Raw genomic sequence first — 27,260 nt, 5'->3', positions numbered from 1 at the left:
TCCTCTTCAACCCAGTCCTCACCTACTCTCCCAAAATGACTGACACATCCATCACCCCAATTTACAGATCCTTTGGCTCCAGGCTTGGCTGCTTCATTGTTCCAACACACCAAGAGCTGCTGCTCTGAGGAGTTGAAAGAAGTGTTACTACTCAATAGGAAATTAACTACTTGTTGCACTTACTTGCAAACGTGGAAATTATTCCAAATTTGGTCCAATTCCAAACAAGTTGCCCAGACAGCTTCCTCCCTCCCTTTGATCCTAGACTATATACTCGTTCTCAGAAGGGACTGGTCTCTCACTCAAAGTACATCTCATGGCCATGACAGCCTTCCTCCAGCGGATGGATGGCTATTCGATATTTGCCCATCCAACAACACAAAGATTTCCTCAAGGGCATGGGAAACCACCTTCTCACACCAGATACCCAGTTCCAACATGGGACCCTAACTAGACCACTCTTTTAACCTTGTTCTCTTCTACACCTGTCAATAAAGACAGCATTTCTAGTGACCATCACCTCAGCATGACGAATAGGGGAAATAAGTGTTGATGGTGCACCCACTCTTCATGGTTGTCTTTAAAGACAAAATCACTCTAAGGCCTCACCCAAAGTTTCTCCCCAAGGTGGCCTGGTCCTTCCACATGAGCTAGCTCATTCATCTCCCTAACTTTTTCTCAAAGTCGCATTGTGACAACACTGAGGCAATACTACATATGCTTGATATTAGGAGAGCTGTAACATTTTATTTGGACAGGTCAAAAGGGCTTTAGGGAACCTTCTAAACTCTCCTCTCAAATGCAGACAGCTCCAAGGGCTCCACAATCAGCTCAAAGGCTCTCCAAATGGGTTTTGAACTGCATTAACTATTGTCATGCCCATAACCTGCTACCTCCATCAGAAATTCGCGCACACTCCATGAAATCATGTTCCACCTTGGCTGCATTTTTTAAAGATGTTCCATCTCAGAAATCTGTAGGGTAGAAACTTGGGCTTCTGCTCATACTTTTCTGGAACACTACGCAATTACTCGAGACTCAGCTTCTGATGCCATCTTCAGCTCCACAGTATTATCAATAATAGATTCCACTCTGAAGCCTCAGCCCTCCATTGGGGGGAGGAGGGAAGCGGGAATGCTGTGAAGTCACCTACTGTACGGCACCCATAGGGACACTATGCAAAGAAGAGGAAGTTACTTACCTTGTGCAGTAACTATGGTTCCTTGAGATGTCCCCCTATGGGTGCTTCACGACTCACCCTCCTCCCCTCTACTTCAGAGTTCTCAACAAGGGGCTCTGCGGTAGAGAAGGAACTGAGGGTGGTTTGCCCACACAGGGCTAAATTAAATTAGCCTCTAGACGGAGCATGAAGGAGGGAGATCATAAGTGTGGGCCAAAGGAGACTGCTACCTAAAATCTCCCATCAGAGGCATAGGGACACAGATACATCTACAGTTGAGCACCCATAGAGAGAGACATCTCAGAGAACCATTGTTACTCCACAAGGTGAGTAACTTCCTCTTTTCCAGTACTAACCAGAGAAGTTGTCCAGAAAGGATTCTCTGCAAGACAGTGAAGGTCTGCTGGCATGGGGCCTATCTTCACCTGGGAGAAAGGATTAAGAATTTCTTTTCAGTCTGGTCCAGTATCACTTCTAATAAATTTCAACTCCATTTTCCTTGGGATGATAAAAATTCTGGAGTGGTCCATCTGTAACCTCTCCATGTGCATAACCAATTCCAGGATAGAGACCAGCTCTTCTTCTGAACCAAAAACTAGCTCTGAGATTTATATTACACGGATCTCAAGGAGCTTTATATTTCCAATGTGTCCGAGCTAACAACTTATGTTTTGCCTTCTGGAACAACCGTAAGTTTCAGGTAATGACCTTTGGTTTGGAATCCTCTCATCTCATGTTCAGACAGTTTATTTCTGGTAGATAGCCATAGACAAGAGGGGATTCAGATCTACCACTGTCTGGACATTCTGATGTTGAAGGTGCAGTCCTACAAGGTCACACTTGCCAAGCTGCTCATTGTTTTGTTTTTAAAGCATGGAATTAACAATGAACCATCAAAGCTGCCATATCCTGTCTCAGTAACTCTAAACCTGTGAGCTCTCTGCATAACCACTCTGAGCCTCTTAATATTTCCCAAGGAAAAGCTTTATAAAAATCAAGTCCTCCTCAGGCTGTTCCTCAAGCACTCTCCAGGCATCAACAGACCGATGACTTCAGCTGGTCAGCATGGGGGCGTTTTTTATGTAAACTGTTCCATAGACAGTGCTTCATCTTCACCTCTTCAGAACTTCTGAACACTGGGTCTCTACTACATAATATCTACCACCACTTGACAATCCCTTCAGATGTTTGATGGGTCCTTCGTGGGTGGTGATCACGTCATCTCTTCCAGGGCAAACCTATGACAATATTGAGAGCAATTCATATGACTATCACTGCAAGCCTGTTGTGGTGACTGGCTCATATGGGACTCTGTGGCTCAGGATGAGTGATCCAAAGATTTCTCCTCCACATTACATCTTGTATTAAAGTTGTGCAGTCTTTACATAGTTATCTAAAATGATGGAAGAAAATATTTAGAAGGGAAAATTTAAATACCCAGACAGGTCAGTCTTCACCTCACTCACACTCACCCAGTGCATCCTTGCAGTATGAGAACTACTCCTGGATGAATGTAATCCACGGAACAGGGTCCAAAGAAGGCAGTAGCAACTGTCCAAATCCCAAGGCAGGCCTGTAATTGTCTCAAAGCACTAAATTCATTGCCAACATGCATATCATGAGCTATATTTAAGGGAAAAAAAAAAAAAAAAAAAAAAAACAGGATCACTCTGTATCTCTCTGCTCTTCTGACTGGAGAGGAACCACTTATTGATATATGTTCTTTGTTTCAAGGGGGATATATGCTCTTTGTACCAGAAGCAGACTGCCTCAAAAGATCAACAGAGTAGAGCCTCCAGTTAGATAGTCTTGCTACTTATCTAACAATTTGGAAAGGTAGAAATGGACCTATTTGCCTTTTAAATGAAGATTCTCTGCTACTTTGTCAGATAGAGACCTAGGGGCCAAGATGGAGGCTCTTTCTAATGTGAATGCGCCCCCCCCCTTTCTCTGTATTCCTACCACATAGTTTGTATTATCACAGGGATCAGTCCTGCACCCCAAACCAGACAAATGTCAGCTAGCTTCTAAGTATTTGGCAAGTATCTAAAGAGAGCTACTTGGATAATCTCACACTGTTAACGTCAATTAAAAAGTTGTCAAATCTGTTCTAAGACTTGAGTGAGGTTTAGATACTGGTGAAGAGACCATGAATTATTTATCGCTGTCAAAAGTGAATCATGTCCTAGAATTCATTTGGAGAGTCCTAACTTGGGCGTATGAAGGCTGCTATGTTGTATGAGACCACATCTTCACTTCGTTAAGTATTCTGTGCATCTGGCAAGAAGAATGTATTTGCATCTGGGCTCTATGATGCATCATCTGCAAAAGACCATGACATAACCCTGGAATCTTATCTCCTACCTATTGCACTTGTGGTACACTTGATTGAAAGCTGGAGAGAGATGTCTTGTACTTGCAGTCCATCCAGGTGGACTTCCTGGTGGTGGTGGTCACAACTGCCAGATAGGTGTCAGACAGGAGCCCCCTTAGTCTTGGTATTGGGTATATATGAAACAGATGTTTCTGACTGAACAACTATTTATCCCCCCCAAATATCAAAAAACATATCCTTGTCTCAAACCTTCACACTGAGGAAAATTTTTGGTACACCTCTACCCCAATATAACGCTGTCCTCGGGAGCCAAAAAATCTTACCGCGTTATAGGTGAAACCGCATTATATCGAACTTGCTTTGATCCGCCGGAGTGCACAGCCCTGCCCCTCCAGAGCACTGCTTTACTGCATTATAGCCAAATTTGTGTTATAGCGGGTCACGTTATATCGGGGTAGAGGTGTATATGTGGGACATATATGGGGCTACCAGAGTCTACATTGAACTAAACTAGAACCTCTAAATCATCTATTAAAATTGAGATGGAGATCAGATGGAGAACTTCAGAGATTTAAAGGTTTTTACGAATATGTTAAACCTTAGAATCTGTTTCTTTAATACTGTTGTGATATCATGGGCAGAAGTCTATGCTTATCAAGTGCATTATAGCCGCATTTATCCATATTTCACCAAATTCTACAAAGTAAACATCCATTCCTCAGCTGATGGGCTCTTTGGGTGTTAATTGAGTGAATAGGAAAAATGTATTTGCTTACCTAGAAATGTCCTTCAGGTAATATCACTGTATCTAGACAGAGGATCACTCCTGCTTAAAATGAATACCAGTTTTTATTTCTTTATTTTTAAAGATCCATCCCATGCGTGGCAGTAGGTGAAACTATTAACTAGTGTGAGGTTTTTGTATTAAAAGGTTGGCTTTTCTCAGAGTTTGGTGAACTTATCTTGCCTGGTAGAAGTTCTCAAGTGGCAGGCTTTTCAGTAAGAGAGTCACTCCCCTTCTGCCAGTAATAGACAAGTCTGGTTCTGACCTAGAGATTGCATACTGGCTGAAGAACCACTGTAATGGATCATTGAAAGCTATTACTTGAAGAAAAGAAGCCTTTAGATAAGCACAGGTAATCTCAGGGCAGTAATTAAGTTGAGAAGCAGGTCGCTTTCACTCTGCAGCTTGAGAAACTTATGAACAGTAGAAGCAGCCACTTCAGTTATTCACTCTAGGAAGAAGACCCAAGAACAGCCTAGGCGAATGGTAATGGAGGAGACACAAACCTATCTTAGCTGCCAATAAGCTCTTTTATTGAGTGGGGAAACAGAACAGCCAAAGGAGATTGAGTGGCTTTAAATTGACTAAATACCTGCTAATCAGAGGCCAGTATATAAAATGGAGTTTCCAAATAGATGTCCAGAATAATAATCTGATGCATATTTCAGCATCCTCTTTCCCAAGTGCTATGGGATGGAAGGATGTTAACATATCACCTGGATAATGGTGAGAACTTTTTATGCTGACCTTTATTGTATTTTTAGTCTTCGTGCTGTTACATTCCTGGAAAACATTTCCAAATTGTCTGAGGAAAAAAGTGAGATTTTAAAAAACGAAGATGGATGCTTGGAGTTACAAGGATGAACCGTGTTAGAATGAACCAAGGTTAGAGGAAGTGTGAAGCCAGTACCAATTATAGGAAAAGCTGAGGAAATTCAGGCTTAAATTGTTTGTCCATGCAAAAAATCAGATATATAGGAAACAGGGTGTGTTTAAAATTTAAAAGTGGAGCTAGATGAATGTCCTACAAAAGGATTTGATTAACTGCAGAGTTTTGAGGAACAGACTGGAATGGAGGTCTCCAAGAGCTGAACCTATCCATAGATGGGACTAAGGCTAGAAGAAAAGAGACGTATGAGAGCTTTGTGTGGATAGGAGGAAACCAAAGGAGGAATGGAATATTGGGGAATAACACAGTATAGGGAAAGAAATTGGAGGGGGTGGAGGAAGGGAAAGGGCGGGGGGACACAATGTCCTCTATACTTCGTGGGAATGTTGACCTAAATTCTGAGGCAGGTGTCCTGGATACTGAGGCACACCCAGTGCAGCAGATTGGAAATTCTCTGGCATCTTTCTAATGCGCTAAAAACAGAGGATTTTACTGAATTAAATATATAAATGAGTAATGCATCTGCTACAGTGATAGATATATAACAAGAGAATCCATGGTGATGGTAGAGTAAGGACTTTAAAACCTAGAAAAACTGCTTTGAAAAGGATATAAATTTCAATGCGGGATAGGAGGAAATATCCTATAGGCAGATTTCATAACTTCATACTGCCTGCAGAGTACCATGCTACACCTTCCTCTCAAACATCTGGGACTGGTTACTTTCATACAGGGTACTGGACTACCTGGATCACAGGTCTGATTCGGTATGGCATTTCCTGTGTGTCTACGATATTTAATGAAATTTTATACTGCCTCTTGGTTTTGTATTGAAAGTACACAATTGTAGAAGGTGTTTAGTGTGCAGAGGACTGGGGCTGGAAGTTTTAACAGATGGGTAGGAGTTATTTGGGTTAAGCTCCACTGATGAAAATAGTGGTGGTATCGCTTGCACTGATGCATCTATGCAGGTGGTTGACCACTGATTGCTGTAATTGGAGCAAACAAAGGGCTAGTCTACATGGAGACTTGGTGCATAGCAAGCCAGGGTGTAAATCTACAGCATACTAGCCTGCCATGCACTAGCTGGCGGTATGGACCCTGCTACCATGCACTAAAAGTTCCTTAGTGTACTTTGATATACTGCTATCAGTATATCAAAGTGCATTATAGAGCTTCTAGTGTGTGGTAGCAGGGTTCACATAGGAGGCTACTGTGGGCACCTATGCTTGCCACTCACTAAGTCTGTGTAGACAACCCTTCACTATAGATGAGATCTTAGTAAGTTTAAACTTTTGTCCTTCTCTTCACTGGGCTCAACAGTGCTAGCTATAACTGGATATAATATGGTTATTGCTAGCAAGGCTAGCAGTGTTTCCAGGACAGGTTTTCTTTTCCAAGAACTCTGCTAGCCAAACCTGCTATAGACGCGTGTGTGTGTGTGTGTATTTCATAACATTGTTATGGGGGTGAGAAAAGAATATGGTCTGGAAAACAGTGATAGAACACAAACTGCTCTGTAAAAATGACTGTGACTAGCTCAGTTATGTCAGAGTGGAGTGAGGCCGTGTTTGATTAACTTCTAACTGGGAACGATGTTGTGGTTAGTACACTGTACTGGAACTTGAGGTGTCTGGGTCTGTTCCTGCCTCTCCTACTGTCTACTTGTATGACCATACGCCAGTCATCTAAGCTCTCTACTATGCTTGAGTTCTCCAACTGTAAAATGTGGATGCTTTTTTACCACACACTGATGCTGCAAGGATACAGACGTCATTTGTAAAGTGCTCTACTACTATATAGTGATGAACACCATAGTATGGAATAATAAAAGGAAAGATAACCTTGAGTGATAAACTTGCTGGACTAAATGCTTTACAATGAAAATATTGCAACAGTTCTAACCAGACTAGCATAGGTGTCAACTAGTTCTGTGGAACTCTTAAAGAAGACAGCCTAATCAGTGTGTTAGTCTTGCTATGGTAAGGGTATGGAGGTACATAAAGTGGTTTTGGAGGAGGAACGGGCAGCATGTGTTAGGGCCTCATGTAGCAGACTACTTTTGGTTCCTGGCTCTTGATGTGCCAGCTAGTCTCTTCTTGTAGTATACTGTATGAAATAGTAAGCTAAGTAAAATTAAATGGAAACACATCTTCCTAACTAAACCTAGTATAACTTTTTAAATTTCTTCTTAATTCCTAGATGGGAATGATGAGCAATCCCAGTCCTTATGGCTCACCGTACAGCCAGAACACTGGGCAGCAGATTGGAGCCAGTGGACTTGGTCCCCAGATGCAGAATAAGACTGGGCTACCAAACAGCTTACCCCAGTTTCCAATGGACAAGAAGCCAGTTCCCGGGGCAGGAATGCCTAACATGGTAGGTAGAATTATAGGTTCCACTTTCAAATGGTAGCAGATCAAATATGGGCTTCTTGCAATATTCTGCTTGTGGTACTCTTGGGTTTTATAGCTGTCAAATACCGTGTGCATTCTCTTTGTCCCCTTGTGTCATGGGTATGCATGGAGGAGGATCTAGCTCTCTCTATGAAAGATAGAGCTGGGAAAGGAGGAAGAGAGTGAGTGGTACTGTAGTGCAATCTCTTTATCATGAAAGTTGAACTTACAAATGTAGAATTATGTACAAGAAAACCTGCATTCAAAAATAAAACAATTTAAAACTTAACGCCTACAAGTCCACTCATTCCTACTTCAACCAATCTCTCAAACAAATCTGGTTACAATTTACAGGAGGTAATGCTGCACGCTGCTTGTTTATAATGTCACCTGAAAGTAAATACAGGCATTCATATGGCACTGTTGTAGCTGGCATTGCAAGATATTTACATGCCAGATGTGCTAAAGATTCATATGTCCCTTCATGTTTCAACCACTATTCCAGAGGACGTGCGTCCCATGTTGATGAGGGGTTCTGCTCAATAACGATCCAAAGCACAGTGGACAGACGCATGTTCATTTTCATCATCTGAGTCAGATGCCACCAGCAGAGGGTTGATTTTCTTTTTTGGTGGTTCGGGTTCTGTAGTTTCCGCATCAGAGTGTTGCTTTTTTAAGACTTCTGAAATCATGCTCCACACCTTGTTCCTCTCAGATTTTAGATGGCACTTCAGATTCTTAAACCTTGGGTCGAGTGCTGTAGCTATTTTTAGAAATCTCACGTTGGTACCTTCTTTGCGTTTTTGTCAAATCTGCTGTCAGTGTTCTTAAAACGAACATGTGCTGGGTCATCATCCAGGCCTGATATAACATGAAATATATGGCAGAATGCGGGTAAAACAGAGCAGGAGACATACAGTTCTACCCCAAGGAGTTCAGTCACAAATTTAATTAACACATTGTGTTTTTAACGCGCATCATCAGCATGGAAGCGTGTCCTCTGGAATGGTGGCTGAAACATGAAGGGGCATACAAATGTTTAGCATATCTGGCACGTAAACACCTTGCAGCACTGGTTACAAAAGTGCCACGTGAACGCCTGTTCTCACTTTCAGGTTACATTGTAAATAAGAAGCAGGCAGCAGTATCTCACGTAAATGTAAACAAAATTGTTTGTCTTAGTGATTGGCTGAACAAGAAGTAGGAGTAAGTGGACTTGTAGGCTCCAAAGTTTTACATTGTTTTGGTTTTGAATGCAGTTATGTTAAAAAAAAATAATAATAATCTACATTTGTAAGTTACACTTTCATGATAGAGATTGCACTACAGTACTTGTATGAGGTGAATTGAAAAATACTATTTTGTTTTTTACAGTGCAAATATTTGTAATCAGAAATATAAAGTAAGCACTGTACACTTTGCATTCTGTGTTGTAATTGAATTCAATATTTGAAAATGTAGAAAAACATCCAAAATATTTAATAGATTTCAATTGGTAGTCTGTTTAACAGTGCGATAAAAAAATCGCGATTAATTTTTTGAGTTAATCGCGTGAGTTAACTGCGATTAATTGACAGCCCTAATAAACACCTTTTTCTTACTATTATGAACATACTTGTTTCTAATAGGTTCATCCTTAAAAAGAAGAGATTTCTCCTTTCTCTTAAGCATTAGAAGGTAGGCTTTTGTTTTAGCAGATGTTTGTGATCCACAAGCCACTTCGAACTAGCTTTCTAGAATTAAATTGGGGATATTAAAGCACTCTGAATTTAGTTTTCGTTGATCTTATTTATACAGTGTTCACGCAGAGGCCCTGGGGTGCTACACAACAATTTAAATCCAATGCAATAAAAAAATCTTGCCATTAAAAAACAGGAAAGGGAGAATCCCATACAAGGACTGAAATTACTGAAAAAAGTTCTGGAAGGAGTGGCTGCTGATTCTTTTGAAAAACGGGAAGGGTGAATGGAGTGGATGTCTCAGTGATATAGCGCTTGGGTGGCCAACCTGAGCCTGAGAAGGAGCCAGAATTTACCAATGTACATTGCTAAAGAGCCACAGTAATACGTCAGCAGCCCCCCATCAGCTCCCCCACCCCACTCCCAGCACCTCCCATCCACTGGCAGCCCTGCCGATCAGCACCTCTCCCTCCCTCCCTGCACCTCCCAATCAGCTGTTTGTGGTGTGCAGGAGGTGAGGGGGAGGGAGAGCGAGGGCACTACAGGCTCGGGGTGCGGGGGCAGGAAGGGGTGGAGTGGGGGTAGGGCCTGTGGTAGAGCCAGGGGTTGAGTAGTGAGCACCCCCTGGCACATTGGAAAGTTGGTGCCTATAGCTCCAGCTCCGGAGTCGATGCCTATACAAGGATCCGCATATTAACTTCTGAAGAGCTTCATGTGGCTCCAGAGCCACAGGTTGGCCACCCCTGAATAGTGTACCACAACAGCAAAAGTGTGATGATGGAACTCTTGGTATGAGATTGGTTACCTGTCAAAATAAGCAACAAGAAAAGGGTCCTTAGGGTGTCCTGGTCCATGATTAAGGCTGCTTGGCACTACAGTAATATAAATAATATGAGGTTCTACAGTCTTTCAGAGCTCTAAAAACCAACAGGGCTATCTTAATCAGTTTGTCACTAGCAGGCAGGCAGGGCTTATTCCTTCAGCAACAGTGTTGCTGCAGTCTGTAAGTGAAGAGCCCTGCTAAAAGTTCTACTAGGAGAAAATTATAGTCACTAAACTTTTTGTCTTGGGAATACATTGCTGTTACAAAAGTTGTTACAGGATAAGTCAAAGTATGGCTGGTACAAATTTAGTGGAAAAACACTTTTGTACTATATCTGATAGTTTTCCCTGGAAAGAATGTGCAATATAATGCTAGAGTTCTAGCATCATTCCATTTAACATATCCCCTCAGAAGATGGGGAGGAGAACAGGAGGCACCAAAGAAGGGGATATCCTTGTACTGACTACCACTATCTAGTATTAAACATTCAGTCTTCAGAGGTTGAGGAGGAGATAGCATTAATGGCTTTGGAGATCAGTATTGACCAAGCACATCTCCAAAGCAGATATTGATCAAACAGGATCCAAGGGTCGAAATACATGTGATTGTTTGGCATACTCATGATACTCTACCTCATGTTTAGAGGCGATCTCGGTAAGAAACCTTATGTATACATTGAGTATGGATGAAATAGGATAAAGTCCTGAACACTGCATTTCAGGCTATTCTTAAGAACGGTTGTTCATCCCTAAGTAATTCCAATCCTTTACTCATACATCCAGAGGGTAGTTCCATTCACAGCACTGTAGACCTAGTTTCTGAAGCAACCTCTTGTACTCACAGAATCCTTGGAAAGGTCCAGCATGACCACTATAGCCATGTAACCCAAATGTCAAAACATCAGGAAGTTGTGCTAGTCAGGGTCATGAACAATCTCATCTTCAGAAAGCTTCAGTTCAGACTTAAATCTGCTTAAGATGACTTATGCATCCAGGTGCACCTAGAACCAACCAAACACCACCTTCCCAATTCTCCTGCCTAAAAAGGAAAGGTTACAAACAAGCCAGTAAATGGCAGCACTTGAGCATTAAGACTTAATGGTGCCCTTAACCTGGCTCTCCTCCTTTTGCGGAAGGAGGATGTTGATAATGCTATTCAAAGCAACTAAAGAAAGCATGGGGACAAAATCAGACAGTGAATCTCAGAAGATCCCAGAAAATATTCAGTCCTCGTCAGAAATTACATCAAATTAATTAGAAGTGGACAGTCCATCAGAAGCCTCAGGTTTTCACATTGAAAGGGCACAAAGAGCGGCCCCGAGCCCCTCAAAGAAGTTATCACAGGCCATTTGAAGGTAATACTAACTGGAACAACACAGTCTAGGCTAATTATACTGTGCATTACCTGGAAGTTGTGTGGCATCTCTGGTAGAGAACAGATAAGCTTTGTGTTCTGTATGCCTGCATGAAATCTTTGTGACCAGGCAACTTCCCAACCATCTCCTCTCCAATTAGACTGTTGCTTTCAAAGGTGGAGGACTTCTTTGGTTAGTACCTCTTTAAATAATGGTACAAGTGCTACAGGAGTTCTGTCCGTTAGATTTATCTTGCATTTAAACAGCTGCACCCACAGCTCTTTGATGTTTTAAAAATGAAGTCATATTTAATGAGACTTCAAATAGTGTGGCCTCACAAGTCAATCTGAAAGCGAGTGTGAATTGAAGTGGTCTTAATTCATATAGAGAAGGTAGGAAAAAAAGGAAAGGGGGGTCAGGGAGGAGGAAAGAGGCTGAAAGTACTGTTGTCAGCAACAAGTTTCAATACCAGCTTGTCACAGTGTTAATAAATATTTAATTCTGGTAATCTGTGGTTAAAGGTAAGTGGAAGGTATAGTTCTCAATGCAAAATTGTATTCATGATCTGTTTTAGCAGATGTGATTTTGTGTATAATCCTAGCTAATCAGAAAATTGACCCTTTTTCAAAAGGGACTCTATTTTAATTTGTTTGTCTCCATCACTTCCCTCAAGGGCCAGCAGCAGGCTCCTCAAGTTCAGCAAGCTGGGATGGTGCCAGCTGCTCCCCAGGGAATGGGGTCAGGTGCACCCACAGCAGACCCAGAAAAACGCAAACTCATTCAGCAACAGCTCGTTCTCCTCTTACATGCTCACAAGTGCCAGCGGCGGGAACAGGCAAATGGTGAGGTGCGACAATGCAACCTTCCTCATTGCCGTACCATGAAGAATGTCCTCAACCACATGACACACTGCCAGGCTGGCAAATCCTGCCAGGGTAAGTAGAGAGTGAGCATTTGAGTGTGCTTACAAGAATAAATATAGGATTGGACAGGACTCCATGAAGGAGACGATGCAGAATTTTTCTCACTTATAGATACTGGGGAATTTAGCTTATAAAAGGGTTTTGACAACAGGATGCCTCCATGATCACGGAATCTGCATGCTAAGAAAAGAAAGGGTTAAGCACCTTTTGTGATGCAGAGGCATAGCCACTCAAGTTTTACCCCCATTCTGAAATACAGTAAAACCTACCAAGAGTGATTACCGTGAGAGTTAGCAAAAGTAGTTGCTTATAAGAGGTCTCTTTTCAAAGGTTTGCACACCAGAGAGCAGTGGTGTTCCATGGCCTCGGCAAGAAGCCACTTGTGACAAGTGGTCTCTCTTTAGAGATGGTCTCTAAGGCAGGTTTTACTGTAACTGCAGTATCTGTTAACAATGGCCTGCGGCCATTTGACCTCTGGCCAGGATATTGTCAGATCTCACATGGTAGAGGGTCAACTTGACAGTACTTGGTTTGGAAACTGCCAAGGGAAATCCCAATGCTGCAGTAGCTGGTGTTGGGGGTTCAGAGGGGAGAGTGCTATATATTAAGTCATTAAGCATCTAATGCCTCATATGCATGTTTGGAGACTGGTGCTGGAAGTGTACTGTATTTAGAATGACTAATAAAAATTGAGCTTCTGACCGCTTCTTTTATTAAAAGACCTCCAATGGTAGTTTCCTAGAGAGTAAAGTTATTGGTCTCTGTGTTCTGCCCAGCTTCCAGTATGGATAACTATTGTCTGACCTAAAATTCTTCCTGCAGTTTTAGCTAGATTCGGTGTTCTTTACTTGTCTCTTGTGACTGTTTGTAGGATTTCTATTTGCTGGTGAACTGCCTTAGTCAACTTAGAGACATTTGTATTTCAGTGGTGGCAGAGTGATCCCTGTGTATGCAATCTGTAAAACACTTCGGGATGTCTCAGGAAGAAAGCGGGCTATATAAACATAAGCCATCAAGGAATACACTTTTTTATATGCCCCTTTTGGCAGTGGAGCAGTTGTCTTTCATGTTGTAGTTAATGAGTCAAAATGGAACCCATGTTTTGTGGATACTTTGTAGTCTTGTTTTAACTTATTTACAGTTCTACACAGTTCATCTTAAGTTCTGCAGTAAGTCTTAGGCAAACACTCTCGAATTTTTTTCTCACTGAAAGTATAAATTAACACCTAGGAAAATGGATGATTTGGGATTGGTTTAATGGTACCTGAAGCCTCTTGTCTCTGGTCTATATTAACCTGGGAGAAAGTTGAAATAGTGACAGTTGTTGCATATTTCTGGCTATTTATTGGCTTTTGTACAATTAGTTGATAGAAAAAAGACAACATCAAACAGTTTGTAGTGGCTAGTGGGCAAGTGCACACTCTTCTGACACCTGTACCTCATTTGGGGATGCTGACAAGGACAGCAAGCAAACATGAAAAATCCCCTCTGCCCCAAAAACTGGTTCCTTCAGGTGAAGCATGGGTCAGTTTGGCTAAGAGCACTTGGTATGGATGGATGCATGTGTGTATAAGTTTGCTTAGATTTCCGTTTGCTATTCTGGAAATTCTCACCTGCACTAAATTCAAATTTAAAAGCAAAAATGAGTAAGAAGAGCAGGGTGGCGCATATAAACCTAATGGAAAAGACCTTAACTTTCGTTTAACAACAAAACTGAACTGTAAGACCTCTTGATTATTATCTTCTGCTACGAAAATACTCTAAATCCTGCCCTGGTGATAAGAGATTAGACCAGGTGTCTTAATAAATCTGTCATCTCTGATTAAGATATTTTGTGCTATTATACTTCATAGAGCCATGACTTGATGGTTCTCGTGTGTGCATGCATGTGTGCGCGAATGAGAGAGAGAAGAATGTGGAGAACTGAAAATTTAGAATTCTTTTTAAAATGTTTTTGTTTCTCTTCCCTTCCCTAGTGGCACACTGTGCATCTTCACGACAAATCATCTCGCACTGGAAGAATTGTACAAGACATGACTGTCCTGTGTGTTTGCCTCTCAAAAATGCTGGGGACAAAAGAAACCAACAATGTAAGCCTCATGTGGTCTTTTTGCATAAAATGTCATGTTTAGTGTTAGATCTGTGTTGTTGTAAGCCCCTAAGAATATGGATCAGAGCAGAGCTGCCATGTCATCCAGGAACTAACGTGAGGATAAGGATTTTCATGTTGCTTTGGAAGGATATCCCCCCTTTCTCTAGTCAGTACCCAATATAATGTTGAAAGACCCCTTAGATCACTTAATTTAGCTCTTTTTAGCTGGAGAGAGGAGGCCAGCATGATGCTGGGCCTAAGGGCTGGTAGTTCTGAGAGAAGAAATGTTGGGTATGTCCACTTTCATCCTTGTCAAAAGTGTGAAACTGGAGTTTGCACACTAAAGATTAAAAAGTGGTGTGTTCTAAGAACTTTTGCCTGCTCAGATCAATATGAAAGTATTAAATGATATTAGTTATTTATGCCAGGTTATATACTACTTGAATTCAAAGTCTAATTTTGGAATTCTTAAAATTTTTGGTTTATAAATGCCCTGATACCAGCACACTATATGTGTAGTTAGAGCAAAAGATTTGTAGTGTTTATCACATACTCTTCTGACTTTCAGCTAAGGTTGAATGAAAGTAATTCCTGCCTCTCACCTGACCAGCCCCTCTTCTTCCCATTCTAAGCTGACACTTTTCTGCCATGTGAAGAATATTGTACATAAACTTTTTTTTTTTTTACCCTGGCAGCTTCTGCATTATGTCCCAGCATGCTTCCCCCATCCTTCTCCTAGTATTACTTGCCCGAAATTTTTCTTGCTGCCTGACTCTCCCTTGTTCCTGTCGAAATATCCCGATGCTTCTGTTTCCCAGTATTCCCTCCAGGAAAAAAACCCCAAACCATTCTCCTTGCTACTTTGTGCTTTTCTCACAACTGGTCCTCCAGGCTGTTTAACTCTATTCTGAAACTATATATCGAGAGAGAGAAATAAACAACACCATGACCAATCTGAAGGACTCTGCTCCTCGGGCCTTTAACATCTGATTATGTGCTGCTTGAGCTTTAAACTGTTTAAAGCAAACTGACGTCCTATACATTTAATAATAGTGTACATTTACTGTTCCCAGTTCATAGTGAAAGTAGTACATTGTGGTAGGATAAAATTCCTCAAACTTCTCATTGTGGATTCTTGACCAGGGTGCTCATGTAACTGCTCTTGTAAGGGTATATTTTGGTCATACCAACCACTGAAATTTTGTGCACTTTTACCTTTTTCTTTGGTCTCAGTTTCTGACATTTTTGTTAATATGGAATCTGTCTTTTCCAGCATTACTGGGGGGAGCTGCTGCAGGACTTGCAAATACTGGCTCTGTAGGGGTAGGGCAACAGACTACGCCCTCTATAAACACTACCAGTCAGATTGACCCTAGCTCCATTGAGAGGGCGTATGCAGCCCTTGGACTGACCTATCAAGGGAACCAGATGCAGACGCAATCCCAGGCTCAAGTGAAGAATCAGCAGCAAGGGCAGTCACCCCAGGGTCTGCGCCCTATGAATCCCATGAGTAAGTTGACAATCAAGTGTTAAAATATAAACTGTATACAGCTATCTTCTGTGCTTTGTCTAATGCATGCTTCATGTTATGAAAATGCTTCGATTTCCTTAAGTATTTTTGTTTCCAAACTGCTTTGTGTATATTCACACCTTGCACAATACTGGAATGCAGGTATGACTTCATGATCAGATGCGGATTGAAGCATTTTACAGCATTGTCATTTGTTTTGTAGTGTTTGCTTAAAAATTTGAAAGAGCTAAATAGGGAATTGCTATCCTCAACTCATTGTTTAGATGCTTAGAATCATTCTCTGTCTCTATGCTTATTTTAGAACCACCAAAGAATACTTAGAGGTCTTACCTGGTATCTGAACTACTCAAGGAGTCAAACTGGAACCGGAGAACCAGTTTGAACCAGTATTTTTACTTGAACCAGAACCAAACCTGAACCATAATTTAGTCCTACCTCCTGAACCGAAACTGAACTGGGGGAAAAAAAATTGGGGTTACTGCTTAAAATACATTTTCAGCAATTTTAAGTTCAGTATTTTAAAAAATTCTTCTGTGATCTTATTTTCATTATAAAACAAGACAAAATAATATAAGTGTGTGATTGCTACCAGAAAGGCCTGCCCCAGTATAATGGGAAGGGTAATAGGAAGAGACCAGCCCAGAAGAGTAGGAAAGGAGAGGGAAAGCAGGGGGCCCTAGAGTGAGATGAGCTTTCTCCTGAGACTCCCCTCTGGGAAGAGAAGAGGTGGAATGTTCCCTCGTCCCAGAAGTTAACAGTAACTCTTCAAGCCCAGGGAAAAAGGTAATGGCTCCCCAACTCTTCTCCCTCTTCTTCCCTGTGGCTTCTCCCTCCAATTGCCCCAAACTCAGAGTGCTTTCATTTACAACTTTAAAAAAAATACATAGCTGTGTATCTTTAAAACACTTCAGAACACCTTTTAAATGTGACACACTGAGATGAGATGAGATTCTCATGTGGCCCTGTAGCAATCCATACACATTCATGCTTGCTGTAAGTGCAAATGCACAAAAGTAAAATATTCCATACCACTCCAGTGTGACTACTCTTGGCAAATAAAGATGGTGCATTTGAGTAACCTCATTTAACCAAACAAAATCTAATGCAAATTAAATGGATGCTTTGAGATTATCATAGCCATTCTTTGGGTGGCTTTACCCAGGTGAAAAGCCCAGAATAAGCAGAATTTTATTAATTGTTTTCTGTGAAGTAACCTATGTGGTGCATTTAAGGTTCAATTGGTGGATATCAAGGGCTTCCCAACCCATTCTGGTTTATATGGCTTTCCTCGTGTCTCTAGACTATTTTCTGGAGAATATTTTCCTATTCTTTAGTCATAGGAGAAATGTGTGCTAGAGCTAAATCCTATTTCCAAGGACAGTTGCTCTCAGAAGTTTCTGGAGAGCCTGTTGAGATTCATGTTGTTCTTTATTATTGGGTTAGTGGAGAGAAATTAGACTGCACTACCTCAGAGTGTGGCTCCTTTTATCCTCAAATTCTCTTCATTTTAGAGAATCTGTGCTATTGTCCTCTTTGAATATGAAGACTGCAGATAACATCAAAGGACACAGTTCTGCCCTGAATTAGTGTTGATTTTCCTCAACCTTGGTCTGCTCTTACTCTCATGCTTGGCCTTGCTGTTCATAGACTCATAGACTCATAGACATTAAGGTCAGAAGGGACCATTATGATCATCTGGTCTGACCCCCTGCATGCTGCAGGCCGCAAGACCCTTCCCTGGACTCTACCGTTGAAGTCCCCAATCCTGTGTTTTAGTGACTTCAATCGGCTGAGACCCTCCTGCTAGTGATCCCTGCCCCATGCTGCGGAGGAAGGCGAAAAACCTCCAGAGGCTCAGCCAATCTACCCTGGAGGAAAATTCCTTCCCGACCCCAAATATGGCGATCAGTAATACCCCGAGCATATAGGCAAGAGTCTCTAGCCTGACCCTTGTTGGCCATTATGCTGTTCATGTACCATTGCTTGGTTTTCCTTGGCTACTATGTTTTATCATTAAACCAATATCAATTATTATGATCAATAGCTTCATCAGAACAAACCTTTTCCTCTCATGCTTGTTTCTATAAATGCAAAATGCTGCTGTAGTTTGCAGATGGCTGATGGATACTTTACTTGACTTTGAAGGTAGCCTGCAAGAGTGTCCCCTTTTTTTTCAGTTTTGGCTATTATGCTGGAAGAATCAAGGCTGAATGACTAGTCTCATGTTATCCTACAAGAAACTGAAACCTGAGCAGTTAAGAGAGGAAGAGATTTTTAGCCAGACAATAAAACTCATCGTTTTATAGTACCTGTTTGACTCAGATTCCCATCAGACTTTTGGAAGGAAACTCCTTGTGGAAGTTTTGAGTACCACAACCCCTTTAGATGAGAGCTATGACTTTCTTCAATTTTCCAATTCTAAAAGAGAAAAAAAAATCCTCCAACAAACCAAAATATTTTGAAGTAAAACAACCAACCATAAAACCGTAAACTTCCAAACCTTTGTACATCATGAAGATAAAACTCCTCTTTCCCCTCCTCCACTAGTATCTTGAATACTTGTGAATGATTTTTGCTGTTGTCTAGATATTCTGCCACAGTCTTGTAAAGAATAACATTTATGAAGACTAGCCAGTTTGGAGCTGATTAAGAGGGGGGAGTAATTCTTATCTAGATTGTGCTTGATAGGTAAAATGGTAAACTCCTGAAAATCTCCTCCCTTGGTGGTGTCAAGAGGTACAATTTCAAAGGTCTCCTTGAGAAATTGGCCCGTTGAATCATCTTCAAACCAGTTGTCATTGATTTGTTCACCTGTGTCCCTCTCAAGCACACCCAAATTTGTAGGAATACACCATTCATAGTAATAGCATCATTTTTAAAGAGCCAGCACTATGATGGGAGCCTGATTGGACTTGGGACTCCAACTTTATGTAGTCCTTTGTGATTGTCATCCTTCTTTAGATACTTATTAGCTTCTCAAATCAGGGATTGTCAGTTTCTGGTATTCTTTCCTCTCCCAACCATAACTTACGAGCAGCCCGACATGCCTTCGGAATAGCTTTGCAAGTTAACATGGATTTTTTTTCTGACTTAGCCACTCATTGAGGTAAATACTGATGTTCATGTAGATTTGTCAGATTGGTTTGACCTCCCCTCAAATGCTGTGCTGAGTTTTGTCAGAGAAATAGTAGAAATAGAATGGGTCTTTAGAAGGCTAACTAATTCATGCCTTGGCATGAGCGATGGCAGGTGAGGAATTGAGAAATTTAAAAACTTGCTTTTTACTTGGAGAGGATAAGAGAAATGATGGCAGTAAATAAAAATAGACTGACTACAGAATGCCCAGGGGGCACTCCTGTTAACCAAATGCCTTTCTGTTATGGATAAAGGGTGAAGTTAAAGGCAACAACAATAAAACCAAGAAGAAATTTTCATTGTGTGAAGAGACTTCTGTGGGTCAAAGACATAGCACAGGAATAACTTTACAGTGGAAAATAAAGCTGCCAGGGCTGGGAATCTGAAATTTCCTTAAATCAGCAGGATCACTGATGATTCTCTTTTATTGCAGGCTTCCTCACTTCCTTGATTTTCCCCACATAATCCCATATGTGGAACTCTCTAGTGAAGAACATTGAGACAGATCAAAATAGCATTACACAAGTGATTAAAACTGGTATCTGCAACTAAACGTTAGAAAAATTACTACCTTCAGGCCTCAGGGCTGATCACCATCTGAGATTAGAAAGAAATGTCCTTTTTTCCATGCTGTAGTATTCCACTATTACAGAAACTTTTAACTGATTAGAAGAGGAGGAACCCTTCCTCTGACAGCACTAGCTCTTGTCAAACAGTATACCAGTGTAGATGGACCATGGCTTTCTTTGGTATGGCAGTTTGTGTCTTGTAACTCTCTCCTGTCTTAGATCTGCCATTATCACCAGATGAATTGTCCATGGAATTGTAGCTTATCTGAATAGCAGAGTTTAGTCCTGGGACTATGACACACAACACACTGTCTAAATTAGTGGAGGGAGTGTGTCTAAAATAGCAAACAAGATGGTGGCTAACTCCAGCTCTGCAATAAAGAGGAGAGGAAAAGAAAACAATTTAAGAAGATAAAAAGAACAAAGCCAGTCTGAATCAACAGTTGTGTCCTAAATATGAATAACCATCCATGGAGCTAGTTTTGGAAAGAGAAAAAGGGTGAAGAGAGTTGGCCAGATCCCAGGCCCAGAAAGCTGCTTCTGAGGGAGAAAATCCAGCAAAAGAATCCAGTGCCATCAGCCTGCAGAACTTATTTAAAAAAAATCGTACTAGTGTAGCTCAGGGAGGAAGTGTGTGGCAGTGACCATTTTGGAAAGGGGGAGAGTGGTGGCAACCATCTTGGGGGAGAGGCACAATATGCAAGGAGGAAGGATGATCTAGATGTCTGGGAAGGGAAAGGAATCCTCCAATACAAAGATCGGTCTCTCCTCCTCCTCCTCCCCTTCCCCTCTCCCCCAGAACAAAGACATGTCCATGGAAAAGAGTAACTCCACTTCCAGCAAACAGACTATGGAGGTGGGTAACGAAGCCCCAGTCACAAAGGGTGACCTGAAGGGCCTGCTGTTAGGAATCAAAAGATGAATAAGATGATGAGGGAAGAGTTCCAGGCTTTCATTAAAGATATCAAAAAATGAAATGAGATTAATAGTAAAATATTCCACATCAGATGTGGAAGCAGGATTAAATGAGTAATTGGACAGCACTTTTAATCTCGATGAAAGAATCAGAATTGAAAAGAGAAAATAAAATTAAAGCTAGAGGACATGGAAAGTAGAGAACACAGGAATAACGTAAGGATTTAAAGGTATTCTGGACACATTGGGTGATATTTTCCATGACATACTAAAACTGGGCAATAAGAATTACATTAATATTGAAAGGGCTCACAAATCCCTTTCCCCAGGCTTCCAGCAGGCTCCAAACCAAGAGATGTGATTGTCTGTCTACACTACTATCAAGACAAGGATATAATACTGAGTTACTATTTTTTTGTTTCTCTGCATCCCTGTTGGTATTCCTGACATGACATTAAAACATGGTAGCATGCACTATTAAAATTTTATAGAAACATAAAAGAAAAAGGGTGAGTTCTAACTTTCTGGATAAGCCTACCAAGTGGGGTAGGTTAGCTTTCCCTAATTTGGCTTATTATGAATCATAATTAAAATACGATCAAGTGGGTTAACAATAGACCATCCAAACACTGAAACTTGAACAAGACTGGACCCCAATTACAGCTGTTAGGTTAAAAAACGGTTACTAATCTTCTCTAACTGTTCTTCACCACCCTCTCAGTTCCTTCTTGCTGGCTAATAATGATAGTGAGGTAGGAGAGTGGGTTTTGGAATGGACATGAGGAATACATCTTGAACAACAGTTATGGAAGGTTAGTAACTGTGTTTTCTTCGAGTGCTTGCTCATATTCATTCCAATGTAGGTGACTCCCAAGCAAGTGTAGGAGCAGGGATTCGGAGTTGATTGACAAGCAGACCATAGCACTGCTCTGTCAAAAAAAAGCATCTCTGGCCTGCTGAGTGATGGCATAGTGAGATGCAAAAGTGTGGACCGAAGACCACATTGCTGCTCTACAGAGGTCCTGGATAGGAACCTGTGTCTCAAATGCAGCTGAAGATGCCTGTACCCTTGTGGACTGTGCCGTTAGGGCCAGAACCAGGACTTTTGCCAAGTCATAGCATGTGTGGATACAGGAGGTGATCCATGATGAAATTCTCTGGGTGGAGACTGGGGAGCCTTTCATCCTGTCTGCAGTCACCACAAGCAGTTGAGTAGTTTTCCTTTCTATGAAGACCAGCGCCTGAATTTCCAGGTTCTGAGAGACCCTCCTTAGGAGCTCTTGCTGTGACTTATAATCCTCCTACAGGGATGCAACATCAGTCTCCATGACCGCCTTATCTGGGGAAGAGGAGGAGGATGCTTGGACTGGCACCGGGCCTTACTCTTTATCCTCGGCACGAGCCGAATTCCGTAGTGCCATCTCCTGGCATATGGCACCAGCCTTGGTACTGGATTGTGCTCTGGTGGTGGAGGCAGTCTGGGCTGTGAAGCCCCTAAATATGACCACCTGGAATGTGACCTTTGTTGCGCTGGAAATGCTCAGGGGTTCCAAAAAGGTCACTATACAGGGAACTGCCACTGTCCTGGTGGGCACACTGCCAGTGGGACCCTTTGGCTCGGGTCAGCAGCGGGATAGTGCCTAGACTGGAATTGCTGGCTCCTCCGTGAGACATAGAACTCCACCTCAGAGTCCATCGCCAAGGATCCCTCTGGAGTCAGGGATAGAGCAGTCCCAGCCAGCGCTGATGAGCGGTGCTTGGAGGGATGGGACGGGACTGGGCTGTGCTATCATGGCTGGTTTCCCCTTCGAAACCATCTTTGGACTCGAGCCTGCAGAAATCCTTTATGTCGGTGTCGCCATTGACGGTTCTCGTACAGCCAGGAACATCGGTACTGACATCGTAAGTAAGTCCCTTACTGCCGTGAAGGCCTCTGGCATCGACGACACTGGCAGGGTTGTGGGCCTCCAACTTGTCTCACGTTGTTGAGTCTCAGTGCCAGATTCAACAGCTCACATTCTGGGACCGGAGTCAATGTCATGGCATGGGTTGTCGGCATCACAGGGTGGCCCAACCCAGGTCTCACCCTGGCAGTGTCCCCTTGTCCTGCCGATCTCTGTGATGGAAATCAACCCGTCAGTCTTCCTTTGTTTCTTCATAGGCACTGGCGATGGTGAACGGTGCCTAGTGTCTTGCCAGTGCATCTTTCTTCGGCACCGGAGATGTTTGATAGTGCCGTGGTTTCTTAGATGCAGTTGTAGCGTCTTGCCTCCGTGCCGGAGACTGGAAACTGTGCTGGGTGTCTCAAAGTGAGGCTGGGGCACTTCTACTGAGGCCGAAGTACTCGGTGCCAAGTCCCAGTGGCCTGGCTTTGATGGAGGTCGGAGCACTGCCTCCATGAGGATAGAATGAAATCTAGCATCTCTATCCTTCTTGGTGCGGGCTTAAATTCTCTACAGAGTTTAGAGAAAGTCCACTGAGGAGTACTTGCAGAAGCAGGAACGAAATGCAGTTCCAGCCACCGTTACAGGTGGTAAGAAGGAACTGTGGGGGGGAGAGTCAAGAGAGCCCTTTATAGTGGCGCTATGAGAGCAGGACTTCAGGCGGCATCAGAGCTGACCCAAGAGATACCACTGAGGGAAAAGCTTTCTGGTGGCAGTGCTCGGGGCAGGCACACACCTACATTGGAATGGACATGAACAAGCACTCGAATAACAAAATTTAGGTCACCAAAATTAAAAAAATCACCCTTTTATCCAAACCAACTTAGCTTTGGATAATTTTTTTTAAACACCTGTTATCAAGGCCTTTTCCCTTAGCTACTTTCACTAGTAATCAGGAATTTATCTCTAGGAAATATCAAACTGACTATTCATTGTGGGTAAGAGCTGAGATTACTCAATTTGGAGAGCTGTTCCTGGGTCCTGATTTGAAATCATACCAACAGATGCATAATAATGTAAATAATATGAAGATCCCATATTTCAGTATTTACAAATCAAACATTTTATTGTGAAATCTGGATACAGGATTGTTCTATGTAGACCTTTTAACCACATTTGAGGAGCTGAACCAGAAGCAAGTGTGAACAAAAAGTTCAGCTTCTAAGATACGTACAATTTTGATTGAAAAAGATGTTGATAGGAAAACAACCCCCATGAAAAGACAGGAGAGGGATATGGTAAAGGAAATTGATCTAGGTGAGAAGTGATGTACATCTTCAACTTTTGTAGCTCACACAGTAATTTATAAAAAATTTCTTTATAGATAACATTTGACTCCAGTTAAGATCATCATCATATTTTTGCTACCAGGGATGTACTCTGTTGGAGGGATTGTGGGGAAAGGGGAACATATTTCATATGTGGTGGTTGTGTCCGGGAATTAGATGGTTTGGGGAGGAAATTATTAATTTCATCTTGTAACAAAATGCCAGCTTCCCTGAGATCCCCTAACCTGAATACTTTGTATTCCAGTAAAGGAGCTCCATTTTAAAAACAGAATGACAAATTAATTTTTTGTTGGCAACAAGACTTTGTATTGCATATTGGAAAAATAGGACTTCTTTAGAGTTGTGGTATGGTAAAGTCTGGACAGTCCTTGGTGTGAAAGCTTTCACACCAAGTATATACACACGAGAAGTGCCAAAAAGAGGAGATAGCTATGTAGAAATTTGGTCATCCTTTTTTAGCATACTCTGAGGAAGAGGCTCCCCAACCAGTAATCCGGAATCTTTAGCCAGGTTCTTTGACTATTAAACTGATCCTGAATAAGTACTGTATGATATGTAGTATGTTAACATTTTATTGTAACTTTGCCTTAATTGGTATTTAAAAATAGAGTGGAAAAGGAGTATAGAAGAATTCGTTATATCCTGAGCAAAGGAATTTCCCTCAATTAGTCTCAATTTTAAACCGCACGTCCCCCTGAAAAGTCACTCTTGACATGGTGAACTGACTAATACTTTCATGTCCTCTTGGACACAAGTGATTCACACTAAGGGCTTGTCTATACTTACGCGTTGGTTTGGCGGCAGGCAATCGAACTTCTGGGTTCGATTTATCGCGTCTTGTCTGGACGCGATAAATCGAACCCAGAAGTGCTCCCCATCGACTCCGGTAATCCTGCTTGGTGCGAGGAGTACGCGGAGTCAATGGGGGAGCCTGCCTGCTGCGTCTGGACCGCAGTAAGTTCGGACTAAGGTACGTCAACTTCAGCTATGTGAATAACGTAGCTGAAGTTGTGTACCTTAGTTCGAATTGGGGGGTTAGTGTAGACCTGGCCTAAGAAAATTTCCCCTTGGTATTTCAGAGGTATTTTTTGTCAACAAGCAATAAGTTTGTGATTTGGATTGCCGTTTTGTTTGGAATAGAAACAAATGATTGTATAAGACTTGGTTTTGGAAGCAGATAGGTAGTTGACTTCTGCAATAGTGACAATATTTAGCACTTATTGTACTCTGTCAGAAACTTTTGTACTCATTTCCTACTTGTGCATGCACCCTTTCTCTCACATGGAGGCCTGCTTTTAGGAGAGCCTTCAAGTGATGTTCAAAACTCCTCCTATAAGGAATTACTTTGAGCTGAAATATTACTGTTGTTTCCCAGAAATTGGGATTCTTGGTTGCAGGAGGTAGCATCTAAAATTTACTGAAGCTGTTCCTATTAAAACTCCTGAAGGAAGTTAGATTTTTGTTAGAGACCTGTACCAGTCTAAGGGATGTAATTACTGACATCCATGGCAGAAATCAATCTCCTCTATAAATGAGCCATTTTCTATTGAACGATGTAGCCTCAGTTGCCCAGCTGCTATTTAAACCATAAGGCCATAGGGCGTAGACAGTGACATTTTTCATGAAGAGGTTTAAATCACTTAAAGTCTTGTCATTGTTATTGCTGTAGGATGCTTTACAATGTGTAAAGCACACTAAACAAAATCCCTGCTTCAGAGCTCGCTTTTTAAGTGAGAGTTGGTATAAGAGTGGAAAAACATGTTTTCTAGAAGCTAGTGTGTTTTGCAGAACAGGTAGATTTTCAGAAGTTGTTAATGAAATGTTTTGGGGCTGAATTAAAAAAAAAAATTAGGTAGTAATTTGTCACCTAATCCATCTTCTTGCTAGTAGATTGTTTCCTATAATATGTTTTCTAGTGCTTTGACTACTTTTAAACTGGAGAGGAAGGGGACTTGGTGTGTGTTACTGGGAAATCATCCCAAGAGTAGAATTACTATAAATGGCATAAAGTGAAAGTAAAGACAAAACAAGCAATGAAAACTATGTAGTGTAGGAGATGCGATATTATGAAACTCTGAAAGTGAGGAGCTTGAGCTACATGTAACTGCTACAAGAAAGGAGACGATGATAATTCTTTGAGTAGCATCCTTGTGGGTGCTCCACTTGAGGTGCACATGCTCCTTCAGTCGGAGATTTTAAGTAGCCATGCCCATTTGGCTTGCACATGTGCCCTATGCATACTTGTGTTCCTTACCGAGGAGATATAGGGCACTACTGGCAAACTGCCCTCAACAGCCGTGGCCTGACACAGAGCAATTTGTAGCACCTGCCTAAGCGTGGCTTCTATTTTGCTAGTGTATTTTTTAGATCTTTTCTTAACTTATTACTACTTAGTTTATTTTGTTCTTGTTTTGGTTTTTCCATTTTTCTACGGGTTGGGACTTTCCTCATCCTCCACCCCCCTGTACGGGGGTCCTTCCTCAGAAATCTTTTTTCTTCTGTGATATGCCTATATCCCAAGGTTTCAAAAGTTCTCACTTGCCAGAAACCCTTCCCAGTGAGTGGCAGCCATTTGTGCTGTATTCACTGCTTTAGGGATACGCGTGTATATCTAAGTGCAAGTTTTGCACTAGCTTCAAGAGCCACTCAAGGAAAAAGAGATGAAAGCATTGACCCCTTTTGATGGAGCTCTGTCTTTGTCTCACTTCAGATCCAGGCTCAGAAATGGGGGCATCAGCCTCTGAGTGACTAGTATTGCAACAACTCCTGTGGGTAGCTCACCCTCTAGGACTTTGAGGGACAGACCTATGAGTGAATCTGGAAGACCATCCTCCAAGAGGAGTGTCAGGTCTCCTCACAAAGACTATTCTAAAAGGTCTACCAGACTGCAGACTTTGCACCCTGCAGAAACTTCAAGTGGTCTTGGTACTGAGAAATCATCTATCCTAAGTCCTTGTCAGCTTTTCAGAGTGCACAGTACCCACCACTCGGTACAGAAGCCATCAGTACCATTCAAACTTGGGTGAGACGACTGATCCTAAGAACTCTAGTAAGAAGGCAGCACACTCTTCATCTTCCACTGTCTTGCTCATACCTAGAGCATCAGTGCAGCGGGTATGGATACAATCATCCGACCCTGGATACCTCTCATCTTTGTCGCTGGGACTCACTATCTCACCACACTGGCTCACCTGGTATTGCAGGAATTGAAATTCTCAGAGGACCCATTTATTTCCAGGGATCCAAAGTCTCCTCGGTGTTTGAGACTCCAGTACCACAACTGGTGTTATACTTCATATCCCACCTTTTGCAGAGACTGTCTATATCACCAGTACTGGCACTTTCTGAAAGATACCAGTTACTTCTCTTTCCATCTGCCTCTCCACTAGACTATAAAGAGGTGGCGAGTACTTTAGATTCTCA

General features: G+C 41.9%; 1 protein-coding gene across 3 annotated transcripts in view; it reads left to right on the top strand.

The window, feature by feature from the left end:
• The window catches only part of LOC128838629 (histone acetyltransferase p300-like), a 116,730-nt gene that overhangs the window by 36,940 nt on the left and 52,530 nt on the right, over positions 1-27,260 (top strand). For all 3 annotated transcript variants that reach the window (XM_054030988.1, XM_054030997.1, XM_054030981.1), the window contains exons 3-6: positions 7,391-7,567; positions 12,114-12,375; positions 14,340-14,453; positions 15,729-15,965. In XM_054030988.1, coding sequence (XP_053886963.1) covers positions 7,391-7,567; positions 12,114-12,375; positions 14,340-14,453; positions 15,729-15,965 — 790 coding nt within the window. The remainder of the gene's footprint in view (positions 1-7,390; positions 7,568-12,113; positions 12,376-14,339; positions 14,454-15,728; positions 15,966-27,260) is intronic.

The sequence above is a fragment of the Malaclemys terrapin genome, chromosome 1 (assembly GCF_027887155.1).
Source record: "Malaclemys terrapin pileata isolate rMalTer1 chromosome 1, rMalTer1.hap1, whole genome shotgun sequence".
Lineage (NCBI taxonomy): Eukaryota > Metazoa > Chordata > Testudines > Emydidae > Malaclemys > Malaclemys terrapin.
Note: the sequence above shows the minus strand (reverse complement) of the source record. Positions and strands in the feature narration are given on the sequence as shown.